Source organism: Enhydra lutris, unplaced genomic scaffold (genome assembly GCF_002288905.1).
Source record: "Enhydra lutris kenyoni isolate GAN:26980312 unplaced genomic scaffold, ASM228890v2 scaffoldscaffold4, whole genome shotgun sequence".
Lineage (NCBI taxonomy): Eukaryota > Metazoa > Chordata > Mammalia > Carnivora > Mustelidae > Enhydra > Enhydra lutris.
In genome coordinates, this window is record NW_019154088.1 from 9,985,900 (window position 1) to 10,004,300 (window position 18,401).

Here is an 18,401-nt window from a genome sequence, read left to right on the forward strand (position 1 = left end):
CTCAGTGGGTTGGGCCTCTGCTTTCGGCTCAGGTCATGATCCCAGGGTCCTGGGATCGAGCCCTGCATCGGGCTCTCTGCTTAGCAGGGAGCCTGCCTCCACCTCTCTCTCTGCCTGCCTCTCTGCCTGCTTGTGATTTCTGTCTGTCAAATAAATAAATAAAATCTTTAAAAAAACAAACAAACAAAATATTGGTTAAAGAAAGGTTTAGAAAAATTTGTGGTTAATGTGTGCTTTGAAAAACACTCTGGCAGTTCCTCAAAAAGTTAAACATATAGTTACAGTACGATGCAGCAATTCCACTCTAGGTATATATATACAAGAGAGACCAAAACCGTCCTCATAAAAACTTGTACACAAGTGCTCATAGTAGCATTATTCATAATAAACAAAATGGGAAAACAACCCAAACATCCATCTACTGATAAATGGATAAATAAAATGTGGTACAGTGTGCCTGGCTGGCTCAGTCGGTGGAGCATATGACTCTTGATCTTGGGATGGTAAGTTCGAGTCCCACACTGGGCCTAGAACTTACTTTAATAAATAAATACATTAATTAATTAATTAATTAATTAAAAATATGGTACTTCTTTATGTTCAAATATATATGACCCTTGGAAATATTATGCTAAATGAAAGAAGCCAGTCACCAAATACCACAATGTGTATGATTACATTTATATGAAATATTCAGACTGGTGATTGCTTATGTCAGAGGAGAGGTACAAGAAAGAAATGAGGAATGACAATTGATGGGTATGGTGTTTCCTTTAAGGGAGAATAAAATTAGATTGTGTTAATGGTTGCACAGTCCTGAGAATATGCTCCTTAGGGAATTGCATACTTTCAGTGAGTGGATTGTATGGTAAATCAATTATATCTCAGTAAAGCTCTTAGTGTTTGTAGTGGATATATTCAGAGTAAGTGTGCCTCAGACCATAAGTGACTTATCTTCTGGTTTCACGATACTGTTCTAATTTTCTTCCTCTTTGTCTGCTCCCTCTTGGTGTCTGTGTGTTCCTTTCTCTCTACCCTTCTTTTCAAACGTGATTCCCTTCCCTTTCTCTTATACTCTCTACTAAACCCTAGAAAATATGGTACATGTCTATGATTTCTAAGGCCATTTACCTGGTGATATCTTCCAAATCTCTGTAGCTCAGATTTTTTTCTTGCTCCTTATCTCCATGTATCCAACTGCCCATTAAACATATCCATTTCGAAATTCCAAATGCATCCTAAATGGCAAACATAAAAATCCCACTTACCATCGAGTCACCATTCCCTAATCTGCGCTCTCAATGCATTGTCTGTAATGGCCAACTTCCAAACAGATGTCCAAGAAAGAAACCTGGGAATCAACCAAGAATTCTCCCTCTCCTTTACCACCTGTATTCAATTGGTCATTTGGCTCATTCTACTATTCACTCTTAAATATCTGTGTCCCTATAAAAATTCAAGCATACACCATCTTCCACATGAAACAATGTAAGAGTTTTTATATTATTTCTCCCTTATACTATTTTTGGCCCTTTCCAATCCATCTTCCAATTTAAACCAGGATGATCTAAAATCTACTTTTCTGATCATCTTGGTTTCTTGTTCATAATTCTTCAATGGTTTTCTATGGTCTACAGGATAAAACCTAAATTCAACAAGACAGGGGCACTTGGGTGGCTCAGTGGGTTAAAACCTCTGCCTTCAGCTCGGGTCATGATCCCATGGTCCTGGGATTGAGCCCTGTTGAGTTCTCTGCTCAGCAAGGAGCTGCTTCCCCCCTTTCTCTCTGCCTGCCTCTCTGCCTGCTTGCGATCCCTATCAAATAAATAAATAAAATCTTTTAAATTCAACAAGACATCTCCTCCATTCCCTTTTCCTTTGGCAGTGCACTGAAGATTTCTTTTGGGAATTACGTTTCCTTAGTATTGACAATGTTAGTAGGACAATAACTCAAGGTGACTTAGATGGGTGGGTGCATGACATAAAGTCATTTATATTCTCTCTCAGGATTTTGAATCCTGAGTAAAATTAAGCAGGGAAGGGGAAAAAATGCATTGGCATTCATTCCCTCAGACAGCTGAGTGGTTTCTGCTGCCCCAAGTTCTGCAGCTGGCCTTGATCTTATTTCCAACCCTGGTTCTCCAGCTTTCCCGTCAATTCTGGAGCCACTAATCTTTCCAATAAATCCTCTTTTTTTTTTTTTTTAAATATTGTATTTATTTATTTGACAGAGAGACACAGCGAGAGAGGGAACACAAGCAAGGGGAGTGAAAGAGGGAGAAGCAGGCTTCCCACCAAGCCTGGAGCCTGATGTGGGGCTCGATCCCAGAATCCTGGGATCATGACCTGAGCCGAAGGCAGACGCTTAACGACTGAGCCACCCAGGTGCCCCTCAATAAATCCTCTTTTTGTTCGCGATAGCCAAGTCAGTTTTTTTGCTTTTGACCAAAAAACCTTAACAGACACATGGACCCTGTTTCTCAGCCTTACCTCTCCCCATCATACCCTATATGCTTTCTCATCTCACAGTAGTGAACTCCTTGTAGTTCTCTTATCCAAAAAGCACCCTTCCCTACTTCTTAAGAAACCTTTTGACACACATCTCAGTCCCAGGCAACTGCTATCTCCTCTCCGAGACTATTCTGTCTCCCCAACTCCCACCCCCACCAGCCGTGCATTGGTACACCTTGAACATAACTATAATTTCAATTATAATATTTTGTATATGTCTCCCACTAGACTTTTCCTTGAGACTAGGGACTTTTTTTTTTTTTTTTTTAAGATCGATTTATTTATTTGAGAGAGAGAGACTGAGGGAGAGAGAGTATGAGCAGGGGGAGGACAGAGGAACAACCAGTCTCCCCACTGAGTGCAGGGCCCCAACATAGGTCTCTATCTCAGGACTCCAAGATCACAATCCAAAGTCAGATGCCTTTTTTTTTTAAGATTTTATTTATGTATTTATTTATTTGATAGAGAGATAGCACAAGTAGGCAAAGTGGCAGGCAGAGGGAGAGGGAAAAGCAGGCTACCCACTGAACAGAGAGCCTGATATGGAGCTCAATCCCAGGATCCTGGGATCATGACCTGAGCTGAACACAGATGCCTAACCGACTGAGCCACCCTGGTGCTCCCTGACGTCAGATGCTTAAGTGACTGAGCCACCCAGGCACCCCAGGAGTGTGTCTTTTGATCTCTGATTCCCCAAACCAGGCCAGTGCCTAGCTCCAAAAGACAGCCCAAAATGTGTGCTAATGAATGCAAAAACGAACCCTGCTCTGTTGAACACTGTGGAAAGGCAGCTTCACAGCCCAGGCTGATGTTCGATATCAAAGAGGCAAGTGGAACTACGGGAGTATGAGCTACTCACACATGCAATATTTTCATTTCTATTGTACCTCTTTTACGTACCTATACCTTCTCAAAAAGAAGGACTGAGGAAGTTTCCTTGCCTCTCAAAAGCTTCTTAAAAAGCAAAGTATGGACAGCATCCAGACAAGTTGCACAATAACGAAGAGAGCTTTTTTCCTGATCTCCCTTGTTCCTGGAACTGGCCAGTTTTGGCTCTTCCTGGGGAATGTTTTCATTAGAATTTGTTTCCATTACAAAGCTTTTATTTAAAACATCCAGGGTTTAGCCATCAGGTGGCTTGTAAGTTATAAACAATAAGCACTCTGGGGAATTTGAGAACTCCAGAAAGTGGAAGTTATCTCCTCCAAATCAGAGCGGCTACTGTTGCAATGTGGAGAGATGAGCAGCATCGGCATGTTATTGGCCTGTCTGGCTTACATCCCAATTATGTGCATTTCATCAGCTGTTCCATATCTACCAGTTTACTCTCTAGTTCACTGGGGAAAGTGGGGGGTGGAATTAAAATATTAAAAGTGGATGCTTCTGGGGAAAAGTGCTGAGGCTGGGAAAGAATGGAGCTGGGGGATATTCATTTTCACTATAAGCCCTTCTGTATGGCTTATTTTATAACTACGTGCATATATTACTATTTCTTCTTAAATTTTGTTTCAATTTTATCTGATGACATCAGCAACATAGATTTGCTTCTATTCATTGACATCATGTAACAGGATGTTGTAATCCTAATGATTATTTCCCCTCCCCCTACTAAATCAGTGGCTTCTAAATGTTTTTAAAATAAAACTTTCTAAGATTTTTTATTTATTTATTTGACAGAGAGAGATCACAAGTAGGCAGAGAGGCAGGCAGAGAGAGGGAGAAGCAGGCTCCCCACTGAGCAGAGAGCCCGATAGGGGGCTCAAGCCCAGGACCCTGAGATCATGACCTGAGCTGAAGGCAGAGGTTTAACCTGCTGATCCACTCAGGTACCCCTAAAATAAATTCTTGAGGCACAGTTTACGTAGGATAATATTAAAGCATGTACAGCTCAATGGGTTTCAAGAAATGTGTATGTGCTGGTGTGACCACCATCATCAAGAGATGTAACATTCATCCACCTGAAAAAATACCCTACCCTTCTTTGAAATCAATCCTCAACTCCACCCTCTAGTCCCAGGCAACCACTGACCTGCTTTCTGCTAGCTTGGGTTTTGTTTTTGCTAGAATCGTGTAGTATGTAAACTCCTTTGTGTCCGCTTCTTTTTCTCAGCAAAATTTTTTGAGAGTTGTCCAGGCTGTGTGTATTGTAGTTTGTCCCTTTTTATTGTGAAGTCCTAGTCCCTTGTACAGATATACCACTATTTTTTATCCAGTTGCCTGTTGTTGGAACTTTGGATCCCAGTTTCGGGCTAGGAATAAGGCTACTGGGGCACCTTGGTGGAGCCATGGGTTAAGCATCTGACTCTTGGTTTCAGCTCAAGTCCTGACCTCAGGGTCATGAGATGGAGCCTGAGGTCCAGCTCTAAATTCTCTCCTCCCCTCCTTTTGCCCCTCCTGCTTGTGCTTTCCCTCGAAAACAAATAAATGAAATTAATTAATTAATTAATCTTTTTAAGAAATCAACTTTATTGATGCACAAATATCTAGGAGCTGAATTTGCAGGTTGTTTAGTAAGTGAATATTGAATGTTTAAGAAAGAGCCAGAACTTTCTCCTAAGTCTTTGTACCACTGTGTGTGAGAGCTCTGGCTGCTTCACACCCTCACCTATATTTGGTGGTGTTAGTTGTTTTTGTTTTTGTTTTTTTAATTTTAGCCACTGCAGTGAGTGTGTGGTGGTATCTTGTGGGCTTAATTTGTATTCTCTGATAATGAATAATAATGAATAATACAGTGCTTCCTGGACATTCTTATTATCTTCTTTTTGTGATATTTCTGTTCAAATCTTTTGTCCATCTTTAAATTAGATTGTCTTACTGAATTACAAGATTTCTGTATATATACTGAAGGCAAATCCTTTGTCAGAATATGTGTGTGGCAGGTACTTTCTCTCACTCCATGGTTTGCTTTCTCATTTTCTTTTTAGAATCTTTCAAAGAGCAGAACTTTTAGATTTTTTTTTCTTTCCACATGTCAGCTTTATTCAATCATAAAGCAAAGTTAAATCACAATTATAAAGCAGGTTCAGGATTCCAAACTCAATATCCAATTCCAAACTCAATATCTCACCTTGTGACTTGGCTTCTTACACAGCACACAGAGGAGAGCATAAGACAAACCACACAACAAACAAGATAATGAAAAGGTGTAGGAAGTTAACAAACTAAATGCTAAGTTAGTCTGGGGCACATAGTTGAGATAGGGCCTCTGTCTGGTCTGGTCAGCTCTCAGCACTTACTGCTTATTATATTCAAGCAGTGAAGGATCTTAGTTCTGTGTGGAGATGAATTCTGCACAGCTTTGGGTGGCAGTTGCCTTTTTGAAGTGGTCAGACATAGAGGGGTCAGGTCTGAAGAATCGAATCTGACAGTTTGCTGCCAAAATCCTCCTCCCTTTTAAAGGTATTTAATAGGTCTTGGGCCCCTGGAGACTTCCTTTGGTTCTGCTCATTATCAGTTCTTGGTGTCAGCTGACCACTGGTCCTAGCGATAACTCCCAGTTGTAGTAACTTTAACTGCTGTGTCATTATTTGACACAAGCCCTTGCTGGACACGAGAGACTCCATTTTGTTCTCTAGACACACCCGGAGGCCCCTCGAGTTTTTAAGGTCAGTTGTTGCTTGACAAAACAGACTGCCTAAGAACTTTCTTTGAAAAACACCTGGGGTCTGACCCTCCTTCCCGACCCCCCAAGAATCCGCCCCAGCATCTCTCCGACCAGTAACTCCTCCGTGAGGAGTAATGCAGCCTGTCCAGCGCTCACTCTGCAGAATCCCGAGCTTCAGCGATAAGGGCCATGAGCAGCGGAGCACCCCTTTCCATACTCAGAAATGTGGTGAACACAGAACACTGTGATCACAACCCAGCCATATTAAGTCTGTGGAGTCAGAACTTTTAGATTTTATATGGTATCCAGTTCATAGTGTTTTTTTCCCTTTATGGTTTGTGCATTTTGTATCCTAAGAAATTATTGTCTATCTTAGTGTCATGACGATTCTGTTTCCTCTGACATTTTGGATAATTTTAGCTTTTTTTTTTTTTAAGTTTATTCATTTTTAAATAATCTCTACACCCAACATGGGGGTTAAACTCATCTCTTAAACTGAGATCAAGGGCTCCAATTCCTGTACATCCTCAACAATACTTGCTATTTTTGTTATTTACTATGATTTTTATGAAAGTAAACTCCAACTCACAATCCTGAGATCCAGTTGCATAGTCTACCAGCTGAGTCACTCAGGTGCCCCTATTTTCTGCTTTTTGAAAGCAGCCATTCTAATGGGAACAAGGTGGTACCTCATTATAGTTTTGATTTGCATTTCTCAATAATTAGCAAATTGATCTTTTCATTTATTAAAAGATAAATGGATAAATGTCCATTTATTTCATGGATATTTATGTATTTTCTTTTATATTTATGAAAAAGATAATGGATTTACATTTATGAAAAGATATTTTATATTTATGAAAAAGATAAATGGATTTACATTATGAGAAGATAAATGGATAAATGTCCATTTATTTCATGGACATTTATGTATTTTTCTTTGGAGAAATGTCTATTCAAGCCTGTTGCCCATTTTTGAATCAGGTTGTGGTTTTTTGTTTTGTTTTTTTTGTTATTGAATTTAAGGAGTTATCTATTCTGAATATGAATCCTTTATCAGATATATGATTTATACATATATTCTCCCATTCTGTGGGTTGCCTTTTTACTCTCTTAATAGTGTCTTTTGATGCATAATTTTTTTAAATTATCACAAAGCCCAATTTGTCTATTGTATTCTTTCATTGCCTAGACCTTTTTTTGTTTAAGTCCTTTGGTTTTTTAAAAGCACTTTATTAGGGGCTTTTAGGTGGCTCAGTAGCTTAAAGCCTGTACCTTTGGCCTAGGTCATGATCCTGGTGTCCTAAGATCGAACCCCACATCGGGCTCTCTGCTTGGTGGGGAGGCTGCTTCCCCCCCCTCTCTCTGCCTGCCTCTCTGCCTACTTGTGATATCTGTCAAATAAATAAATAATCTTTTTAAAAATTTATTTATTTGACACACAGAGAAAGAGAGCACAAGCAGGGGGAATGAGAGAGGGAGAAGCAGGCTCCCCACGGAGCAGGGAGCCAGCCAGACACAGGGCTCAATCCCAGGACCCTGAGATGATGACTTGAGCTGAAGGCAGATGCTTAACCGACTGAACCACCCAGGTGCCCCTAGGTTTTCTATTTCTTCTTAAATCAGTTTTGGCGATTTGCTTTTCAGTGAATTTGTCCATTTCACCCAAGTTTTTCAATTTATGGGCACAGAATTTTTCATAATAGTCCCTTGTTATCTTTTTAATATATGCATTATATGTATTAATAATCTTTTTCATTACTGATATTGGTAATTTATGTTTTCGTTTTGCTTTTTATCTTGCTCAGTATAAAGATTTAGCAATTTTTTTAAAGATTTATTTATTTATTTGAGAGGAGGAGAGGGAGAGAATCTCAAGACTCCCCCTGAGTGTGGAGCCAATGCAGGGCACAATCCCACAACCCTGAGATCAGGATGTGAGTTGAAACCAAGAGTTGGGTGCTCAACCAACTGAGCCACCCAGGCACCCCAAAGATTTAGCAATTTTTTAAAGGATTTTATTTATTTGAGAGAGAGATAAAGCATACAAGTGAGAGAGAGTGAGAAAGCACAAGTCGGGAAAGGGGGAAGGGGGAGAGGGAGAAGGAGAAGCAGGCTTCCCACTGAGCAGGGAGCCCCATGCAGGACTCAGTCCCAGGATTCTAGGATCCTGATCTGAGCCAAGGAAGATGTTTAACCAACTGAGCCACCCAGGTGCCCCAGGTTTAGCAATTTTATGGATCTTTTCAGCCAGTCAGGTTTTGGTTTTATTGTTTTTCTCTGTCCATTTTTAATGTTATTGATTTCTCCTCTTATTGTTATTCATTTTATCCTTTACTTACTCCAAGTTTACTATTCTTTTTCTAGCTTAAAATAGAAGCTGAGATCATTGACTTTAGATCTTTGTTTTATTGTGTAAGTATTTAAAAATATAAATTTCCTTCTCTACTTAACTTTTTTTTTCTACTGCAACCAACAGTAAAAGTACCCATACCCCAGGCACACAACAGAGAAAAAGGAAGTTTCACAAAACAATATTTTCCCTTACTATGCACAAGGCACTGATATTTTCTATTCCATCTTTGTTTAAGAAATGCTGCTCATGGGGCGCCTGGGTGGCTCAGTGGGTTAAAGCCTCTGCCTTCAGCTTGGGTCATGATCCCGGGGTCCTGGGATCGAGCCCCACATCGGGCTCTCTGCTCAGCGGGGAGCCTGCTTCCCTTCCTCTCTCTCTCTCTGCCTGCCTCTCTGCCTACTTGTGATCTCTGTCTGTCAAATAAATGAATAAAATCTTAAAAAAAAAAAAAAAAGGAAATGCTGCTCATGACTGGCTAAATTGAAGGATAATCTAGACTTTCTTTTGTAATGACTTATGTTAAGATCAGATTGCTGATTATGCTTTGATTACAGTTTGACAGCTCTTCCTGTTTGAGTAGGTGCAATAAATTATAGAGTCACAGGCTCAAATCCCAAGAGTATGTGGAATAGAATGTATCAGATTGTCTTAGGGTGAACCTACCAATGTAACTAAGATATTTATCTCATGTAACAGTAAACATCACCTTCTATGATACCCTTTAAAGAGAGCTCTGAATGTTTCAAAGGTACATTTTATCATTTTATCATGAATATATAGACTTTCATTTCATTTTAGAGTTCCTATGATTTAAATATTTTACCTATAATATTGTCTTTACTTAAAAATCAGGGACATTTATTGGGTTTCAAATGTCCCCAGTATTTACGTTCTCATTACTCTTCATAATATCCAATGCAGGTAAGTTATAAAATATCACAGAAAATCTTTCACATATATAAATGAAGAGGTTAGAATTTTTGAAAGTTTAAAAGAATGCCAAGGCTCACAAGAAAAAAATCTAATGCTCTCAATGATACATCATTGCTACAAAAATTGGAGGTGGCAATATAATTGGTTAACTCTTTTGGAAAGTAACTTATCAAGAGCTTTAAAAATTTTTTGTAATAGCAAAAACAAGAAAACCTGTATGACCTGCTGTTTCTATTTCTGCAATTTCAGTCTAACATAATGATTCAAAAAATGGAAAAAGTTTGAGATAGCTTTGAAAAAGCATAAAATAAGGAAATGGAAACAAGTTGAATGTACCACACTATAATTAAATAAACCATCCATCATTCTCTTAGAAATATTACACAGTCATTGGGGTGCCTGGGTGGCTCAATCAGTTACATGTCCAGCTCTTGTTTTGCCTCAGGTCGTGATTACAGGGATCGAGATCAAGCCCCACATCAGGCTCTGCACTCAGTGGGAAGTCTGCTAGGGATTCTCTCTCTCTCCTTCTGCTCCTCCCCCCACTCAGGCTCTCTCTCTAAAGTGAATAAATCTTTTTTTTGAAAAAAAAAATTATACAGTCATTAAAAATCATTAAAAAGGGGTACCTGGGTGTCTTTAGGGGGGTTAAACCTCTGCCTTCAGCTCAGGTCATGATCTCAGGGTCCTGGGATGGAGCCCTGCATCAGGCTCTCTGCTCAGCAGGGAGCCTGCTCCCCACCCCCACCACTTGCCTCTCTGCCTGCTTGTGATCTCTCAAATAAATAAATAAAATCTTTTTAAAAAATCATTAAAAAGGTTGTGCAACAGCATGGAAGAACATTCATAGGCTAGAATATATTCATGTATGTATGATTACAACAATATGGAGGGAACCTATGCATAAACACTGAAATTAATAAAAATGTTACCTGCTTTTTCTGTTGAGTTAGAGAAATAAGAGTAAATTTTTTTCTTATTTCCCTGTATTTTCTAAATTCTATTTAATAGTATATAAGTTTTAAAATTAACACCTACTAAAAATGTTAGGATAATGAAATGGAAAAATACATGATATAAAAAGCAAACTAAGTATATTTATGTTAGGATATGACTGCTTCAATTGTGGCGGGGGGAGGAGAGAGATTGGGACAGAAAGAGAGGAAGAGAGAGAAAAAAATGAAAGATTTAAAGAAAAATGCCAGGGCACCTGGGTGGCTCAGTGGGTTAAAGCCTCTGCTTTTTTTTTTTTTTTTTTTTTAAAGATTCTTATTTATTTATTTGACAGAGAGAGAGAGATCACAAGTAGGCAGAGAGGCAGGTCTAGAGAGAGGGGGAAGCAGGCTCCCTGCTGAGCAAAGAGCCCGATGTGGGGCTCCATTCGGGGCTTGATTCGGGGCTCGATCCCAGGACCCTGAGATCATGACCTGAGCCAAAGGCAGAGGCTTAACCCACTGAGCCACCCAGGCGCCCCAAAGCCTCTGCTTTTGACTCAGGTCATGAACCCAGGGTCCTGGGATGGAGCATTGGACTCTCTGCTCAGCAGGGAGCCTGCTTCCTCCTCTCTCTGCCTGCCTCTCTGCCTACTTGTGATCTCTGTCTGTCAAATAAATAAATAAAATCTTAAAAAAAAAAAGAGAGAGAGAGAGAAAGAAAAATCTCAAAATACTGGGAAGGGTTGTAGAATATGGGATGAGAGTTATTTTTTTCTCTTTATTCTCTAAATGTCCTGTAAGGTATTTATTTGTGTTACTACTATAATAATTGCATTTATGATAAGTATACCTCACTAATCACCCGGAGGCCCCCTACTTTGCCCCAGGCCTCATCTCAGCTTGTTACCGGGACTTGCCTTGGGTCAAAAGAATGAAAGGTTTGTAAGGCATTAAAATTCTATTGTGTCCTATTAGGGTTTATCAAGCCCACAGCCAGATTGGAGGCAAAGCTGCTGCAATGACTCTTCATCATAAAGTTGAAAGAACACTGAATGGACCAAAAAACAACACTGGTTCTATTCTCTGTATTTTTGTCCAGGGAAGTTATTTAACTCCATTTCCTAATTCCCAAAGTAAAAGGGCCAGATTGCTTGTCAGAAGCTCTAATTGTAGGTCATGTACATAAAGGTGATATCAGAAGTCAGACCTGAGTAGAAGAGATGCATGAAATTAGTGTAGACTAAAATAAGACCCCAAGAATTTGGGAAACCAAGTAGTGTGGTTTATTAACTCTCAACTAGAAAATACAAAGTAAAGAACTCAGTGGTGGAGTGGGATAAGAACCTAGGATTTCCCCAAATTCTGGGCAAAATTTAGACAAGAAGTCTGAGTAAAGGCACAGAGGACTAGCAACAAGGCTTAACAATGCAGGGATTTTTTTACTCTAGCTCAAGCAGAACTTCATGGTAGGAGCTGGGTGCCCATATGGGGTTTAGGTTGGCATTCCAGACTAGAATGAGGATATGGAGAACAGTCCAGTCCCAGGTATGAGTTTCACCAAGAAAATACTGTGATGACGCCCAAAAAGGTCATTTAGTTCTGGGAGTCAAAGTACCTCTCAACTAGCACTGTCCAAAAGAACTTCTCAAACAATGGAAATGTTCTTCACCTGTGACATTCAATACACTATAGTCTCCGGGACTATTGAGTACTCGAAATATGGCAAGTGCAAATGAGGAACTGAACTTCTAAATTTAATTAATTTAATTTTAAATTTAAATAGCCACACATACGACTAGTGGCTATCAAATTGAGCAGCACAGCAAAGGCCTAACAGAGTCCATTGGTTTTTATTTCTTTTTTTTATGCCTTTTTTTGTTTTAAAGTAGGCTCCATGCTCAGTGTGGAGCTCAACATGAGGCTTGAACTCATGACTGTGAGATGACAACCTGAGCTGAGATCAAGAGTCAGTTGCTTAACTGACTGAGCCATCCAGACACCCCGGTTCTTCTCAAATATAGTCAAACATACCTAATGAAACAAGACTTCTTCTTTTGATATGAAGAGTGTTTTGTTTTTCTTTGTAGCCTTTATGTATATATGTTGCGTGTGGCAATTTAATGGTTCCATAGGAAGTTAAATCCGCTCTAGAAATTTTACAAGAATTCATGCACTTTCCAGAGTAAACCTGGATTAACCACATTCTGGGCTCAACCTGAAGATGTATTCACCCAAGATGAACCAGAAACCACCTTGACCCAAAGTGACCTTCTCAACGAAGGACAAGTGAGACACTGGAACTGCAGGGACGAGCTGATGCTCTTGGACCTGCCTTCATCTTTAGTTTAGACTAGATCTGCATTCTGGAGTTTGGAAGGGCACAGCTATTTTTCTGGTGGCACTCAGAATCAGCAAGTGCAGACAAGGATGTTCCTCCTTATAGGCTGTCTCTAAGTTTCCCATAAGCATAATAAATTAGTCCTGTATGAGATTCAACAGGTTTTTTACACTGGACTCCAGACCTAGAAATCCAGACATATTCTATCTTATTCCTACTGTGACCGAATGAAGAAAAAAATCCAATGGCACAACAGGTTTATTAGTTATTGTACACAAAAAAAATGTGAGCAACTTGCAAGTACTCAATATAAAAAGGTTTCAGTACAAGCCACCTTCCTTCCACCCTAAGAAAGAGTACCAAACTGGGGCACCTGGCTGGCTCGGCTCAGTCAGTACAGAAGGCAACTCAACCTCAGGTTTTTAAGTTCAAGCCCCACACTGGGTGTGGAACCTACAAAAAATTTTTTAAAAAAATTTTTAAACAAAATAACAAAAGAAAGTATACAAACTCCAGGAAAATAGAGGGACTCAAACTTCAAGTTTACATAACAGATGTACTCAAAAGAAGTCCCTACTTTGTTACGAAAATAGACAAAACTTTCTAAAAGTAAAGGAATCAAAAGAAATTAAAACTGGGATGTTGATTCCTTAGTAACATTAATTTGTGTTTATCTATGATATAAGACAGAAAAAACATTAAAAATTCAAAACTAAAGTCCGTATTTTTTTTTTTTTTTAGCTTTTTTGAGGCATAATTGACAAGTTAGAGTTAGTATTTTAAAAAAGAAAAATGTACTGGTAAAGTTATCAGGTACCAATTTTTTAAAACTTATTGATACAACTTTTACCAACCCCTTTCAAACCAAAAAATACAACAGAAGTTTAAAAGTAGGAGCGTCTGGCTGGCTCAGTTGGTAGAGCATACAACTCTTAAACTTGGGATTGTGAGTTCAAGCTGCACTTTGGACATAGGGCTTACGTTAAAAAAAAAAAAAAAAAAAAAGAGTTTAAGAGTAAAGATTCTTCCAGGTACTAAGCCTAAGATTTTTCCCCTCTTCAAATTATGAGAAATCATTCACTCTGAAACACTGGGAACATTTCTGCACAGTGACATAATCAAAACATTTACTTCTTCCATTATTTAACTTATTCATTCCCTCCTAACCAAATTCTAGGCATGCAGGAGTAAGCAAGAGGATATAATTTTTGCTGAAGTCTTCCTCTGTGACTGAGGCAATCCTAAATTTACAACATGACCAACTTAAGCACTGAGGAAAGTCCTTCTGGCACAGGAAATGAGCCACCTTCACGGTCTCAAGAATAAACTGCACATCTCTAAGATAAATTTGGAGAGAGATTAATCCAAGAATCGGTTTTCTCCAAGGCTGGACAGGGAGGAAGTGTGGGAAGCACAGCCTTTCTAAAAGGATGAAAGGTGTCACTTGGAGACACTCTGGTTTCCTGAGGAAGGGAAGGAGACACTGAAACATCTTGTTTTGTGCATTTTAGGTCTTCCTTGTTTTCCAGCATCAGTAACTGTTCTATCTCCTCTTTCAAAAATAAACTTGTCTGAAATTCCTGTTTGGGTATCTTACCGTGTTCTTTTTGAATTATTCTCCCCTGGTCCTCTAGCCCCTCTGGCTCAGGGCAAATGAGTTTGTTGACACCATCCTCACTGGTTTCTTCCTTCATGGGAGGTTGATGTTGAGATTCTGTCAGAGTTTGTTTATTTTTAGATTTTTCTATCAGCAAATTTCCATCCTGATGAGATGTAAAACCTGGAGTTTTATCTGGCGTAGAGTTCTTACAAAGCAATGAAACCCCCCCTTTCCCCTCTTTCCCCACTGTCTCTGTCACTGATTTCTTTGGACATATCCCTGTCCTTATTAGGAGTCCCTGTGCATTCACCCTATATTCTCTTGCAGCTCTCTCTCTGCGCTGCTTCTGGAAGTCCTTGAGTTGAAGCAGTTCTTCTGGAAGCTCCATACATGTAGGCTAAGAAAAGAACAGGAAAATAAGTCCATTCTAACGAAACTTCTGAATATGGTCCTTAAAATCACTTCAGCTATACTTAACAGTATTTGGCAAGGGAGCATCAATTCAAATGTGTTCTTATGGCTCCCTCTAGTGTATTCAACTATGGTAGTACTATTTCTGATTAAGTTAAATACTTTGAATCCATTTCATGTGTGTGTTGTGCATGTGTGTTGTGTATGTGTATGTGCATGTGTAAAGATTAATGATGAAAAATAAGTGTCCTGCCCAACCTGTTCCCAGTCCCCTTAGCAAGTGCATCTTCTCATGTAGCCTCCCAAAGATACAGTCTATGCATCTGTGATTATGTTTGTGTATATATATCTGTTACTAAATGCATTCATTTTCATTTCTTCATTGCACCGCGTTTTTCGATTTTAGTTTCCCCCCAACCTTTTATTTTGATAACTCTTCCTAAATATTATTTTACACAAATGGTATCATAGTATTATATATATTCTTCTGCATCTTGATTTTTTTTAAGAGAATTTTTTAAAGGTTTTATTTATTTATTTATTTATTTATTTAGTCAGAGAGGGGCGCCTGGGTGTCTCAGTGGGTTAAAGCCTCTGCCTTTGGCTTGAGTCATGATCCCAGGGTCCTGGGATGGAGCCCCGAATCGGGCTCTCTGCTCAGCAGGGAGTCTGCTTCTTCCTCTCTCTCTGCCTGCCTCTCTGCCTACTTGAGATCTCTGTTAAATAAATAAATAAAATATTTTTTTTAAGATTTTATTTATTTATTTGTCAGAGAGAGAGAGAGAGTGAACACAGGCATACAGAGTGGCAGGCAGAGGCAGAGGGAGAAGCAGGCTCCCTGACCAGCAAGGAACCTGATGTGGGACTCGATCCCAGGACGCTGGGATCATGACCTGAGCTGAAGGCAGCCGCTTAACCAACTGAGCCACCCAGGTGTCCCAATAAATAAAATCTTAAAAAAAAAAAAAAAGTTTAGTCAGAGAGAAAGAGAGAATGTGAGCATAAGCAGGCAAAGTGGCAGGCAGAGGCAGAGAGAGAAGCAGGCTCCCTGCTGAGCAAGGATCCCAATGAGGGACTTGATCCCAGCATCCTGGGATCGAGCCCCGCATCGGGCTCTCTGCTCAGTGGGGAGCCTGTTTCCCTTCCTCTCTCTCTGCCTGCCTCTCTGCCTACCTGTGATCTCTGTCTGTCAAATAAATAAATAAAATCTTTTTAAAAAATAATAAAATAAAATATTTGTCTTGGAGATTTTTCCCTATCAGCATTTTTAAGGGCTGTATGGATATGCCATAATTTAACTAAAATCCATATGGATGGATATTTGGTTGTTTCCAGTATTCTGTCATTACATAAATGCTACCATAAAGAATATATTAAGAAAATGTGGGGCGCCTGGGTGGCTCAGTGAGTTAAGGCCTCTGCCTTCAGCTCAGGTTATGATCCCAGGGTTTTGGGATCGAGGGTCCTGGGATTGAGCCCTGTATCGGGCTCTCTGCTCCGCACGGAGCCTGCTTCCTCCTCTCTCTGCCTGCCTCTCTGCCTACTTGTGATCTCTGTCTGTCAAATAAATAAAATCTTAAAAAAATAAAAATAAAAATAGAACTACCATGCAGTCCAGCAATTTCATATTTGGGTATATGTACAAAAGGAAGTGAAATCACTATCTTTAAGAGATATCTGCACTCCCTTTACACTGTAGCATTACTCACAATAGCTAAGATATGGAAATTACCTATTTACATAAATGGATGAATGGATAAAAAAGATGTCACACACACACACACACACACACACACACACACACACACACAGGAATATTATTTAGCCATTAAAAAGGAAGAAAATGCTGCCATTTGTGACATGGATGCACTTAAAGGGCATTATGGTAAGTGAAATAAACCAGACAGAGAAAGACAAATATTGTATGGTATCACTTATATGTGAAATCTTTAAAAAAAAAGCTAATTTCATAGGAACAGTATAGAATGGAGGTTGCCAGCAGCTGGGGGGAGAAGAAAAGGGGGAGATGGAGGTTAAAGGGTACAAATTTTCAACTACAAGGGAAAAAACTGTAAAAACATAAATAAATTCTGAGGATCTAATGCACTGCACGTTTACTATAATAACGTACTGTATACTTGAAAATTGCTAAGAGCAGATCTTTAGCATATTTACCACACAGAGTTAATTATATGAGTTGATGGATACATTACTTATCTTAGTCTTGATAATCATTTCACAATGTATATGTATATCAAATCATCACAATGTATGTTTATATACAATTAATTTTGTCAATTATTCTTCAATGAACTTGGGAGGCCGGAAGAAAAGCATTCCTCACTGTGAAATAATTTTCTTTTGTTTTTTCTAATAATTTTATAATCCTATTGTTTACATAAATACTTGATCCAAGGAATTTATTTTGGTAATCCAACTTTGACTCTCTTCCCATACAATGCTTAGTCAATTACCTAAAGCCTTTTATTGATTATCTTTTTCTCATTAATTGGAAATTCTACCTTTATCCCAATGATACTGGCAGAAATTTTAAAGATCTTACTCATTTATTTGAGAGAGAGAGAACTGGCAAGAGGTGGGCAGAGGAAGAGGGAGAAGCAGACTCCCTGCTGAGCAGCAAGCCCAAGGCTTGATATCAGGACCCTTGGATCATGACCTGAGCCAGAGGCACATGCTAAACTGACTGAGCCACCCAGGTGCCCCCATACTGGCAGATAGATACTGGATCTTTTGCTGGGTTCTCTACTATGTTCCATTGATCTGCCTACACATGTACCAGTCACAAAACGTTGTTGTTGTTGTTGTTTTTAACTAATCTCAGCACCCAACATGGGCCTCAAATTTACAACCCTGAGATCATGAGAGTCATGCTCTACCAACTGAGCCATCCAGGTGCCCCCAAATGATTTCTATTTAATGTAGACTTATATGACTTAATATCTGACAGGACAAGTCTTATTTATATGTATTTATCTTTATAAGCACTATACTCACAGTTTGCCAAAACAATGCTGGTGGTAGTATTTTTCTTGGAATAGAGGCAAATTCAGAAGTTAATTCAAGAGTAATTGATAGCTAAAAATGCTTAGCATCCCCATTCATTTAAGTCTGCTTTTATGCCATTCAGTGATATTTTAATGTTTCCTTTATATTTCACATTTCTTATAAGATTTATTTCTAGGTAATCTATCTTTTTGTTACAATTATAAATGGGTATTTCTTCCATTATATATTTTTTGCTGTATATACAGATGCAAAAAAACTATCAATTGTCATTTTATATTTGCACCCATTTTATGAAACTGTTCTTTTGTTTGTAGTAATCTTTTTCCACTGATTTTCTACATTTTCATTTGTATCATCGGCAAGTCATAATTTTGATTCCTCCTATTCATTTTTTATAGTTTGTCTTTTTTTTTCTTCGAATTTCATTTGCGGGATGCCTGGGTGGCTCAGTCAGTTAATTGGCTGACTTGGCCTCTGGTCATGATCCCAGGGTCCCGGGATGAGTCCTGCATCAGACTCCTCACCCAGCAGGGAGCCTGCTTCTCCCCTGCCAGCAGATTGCTCTGCTTGTGCTCTTCCCTCTGACAAATAATTAAAATCTTTAAAAAATTTTTTTTCATTGGCTAATAGCTTCAAAAAATGTTAAGGTGGTGGCGGTAGTCACAATTTTTGTATTTTTTTAAAAT

The 18,401-nt window shown here is 39.0% G+C and overlaps 1 protein-coding gene across 1 annotated transcript in view; it reads right to left on the reverse strand.

Annotated features, from left to right (window-relative positions):
- Positions 1–14,014: 14,014 nt before the first annotated feature.
- The window catches only part of LOC111140659 (exonuclease 3'-5' domain containing 1), a 31,628-nt gene continuing 27,241 nt past the window's right edge, over positions 14,015–18,401 (reverse strand). The window contains exon 12 of the mRNA XM_022492862.1: positions 14,015–14,674. Coding sequence (XP_022348570.1) covers positions 14,015–14,674 — 660 coding nt within the window. The remainder of the gene's footprint in view (positions 14,675–18,401) is intronic.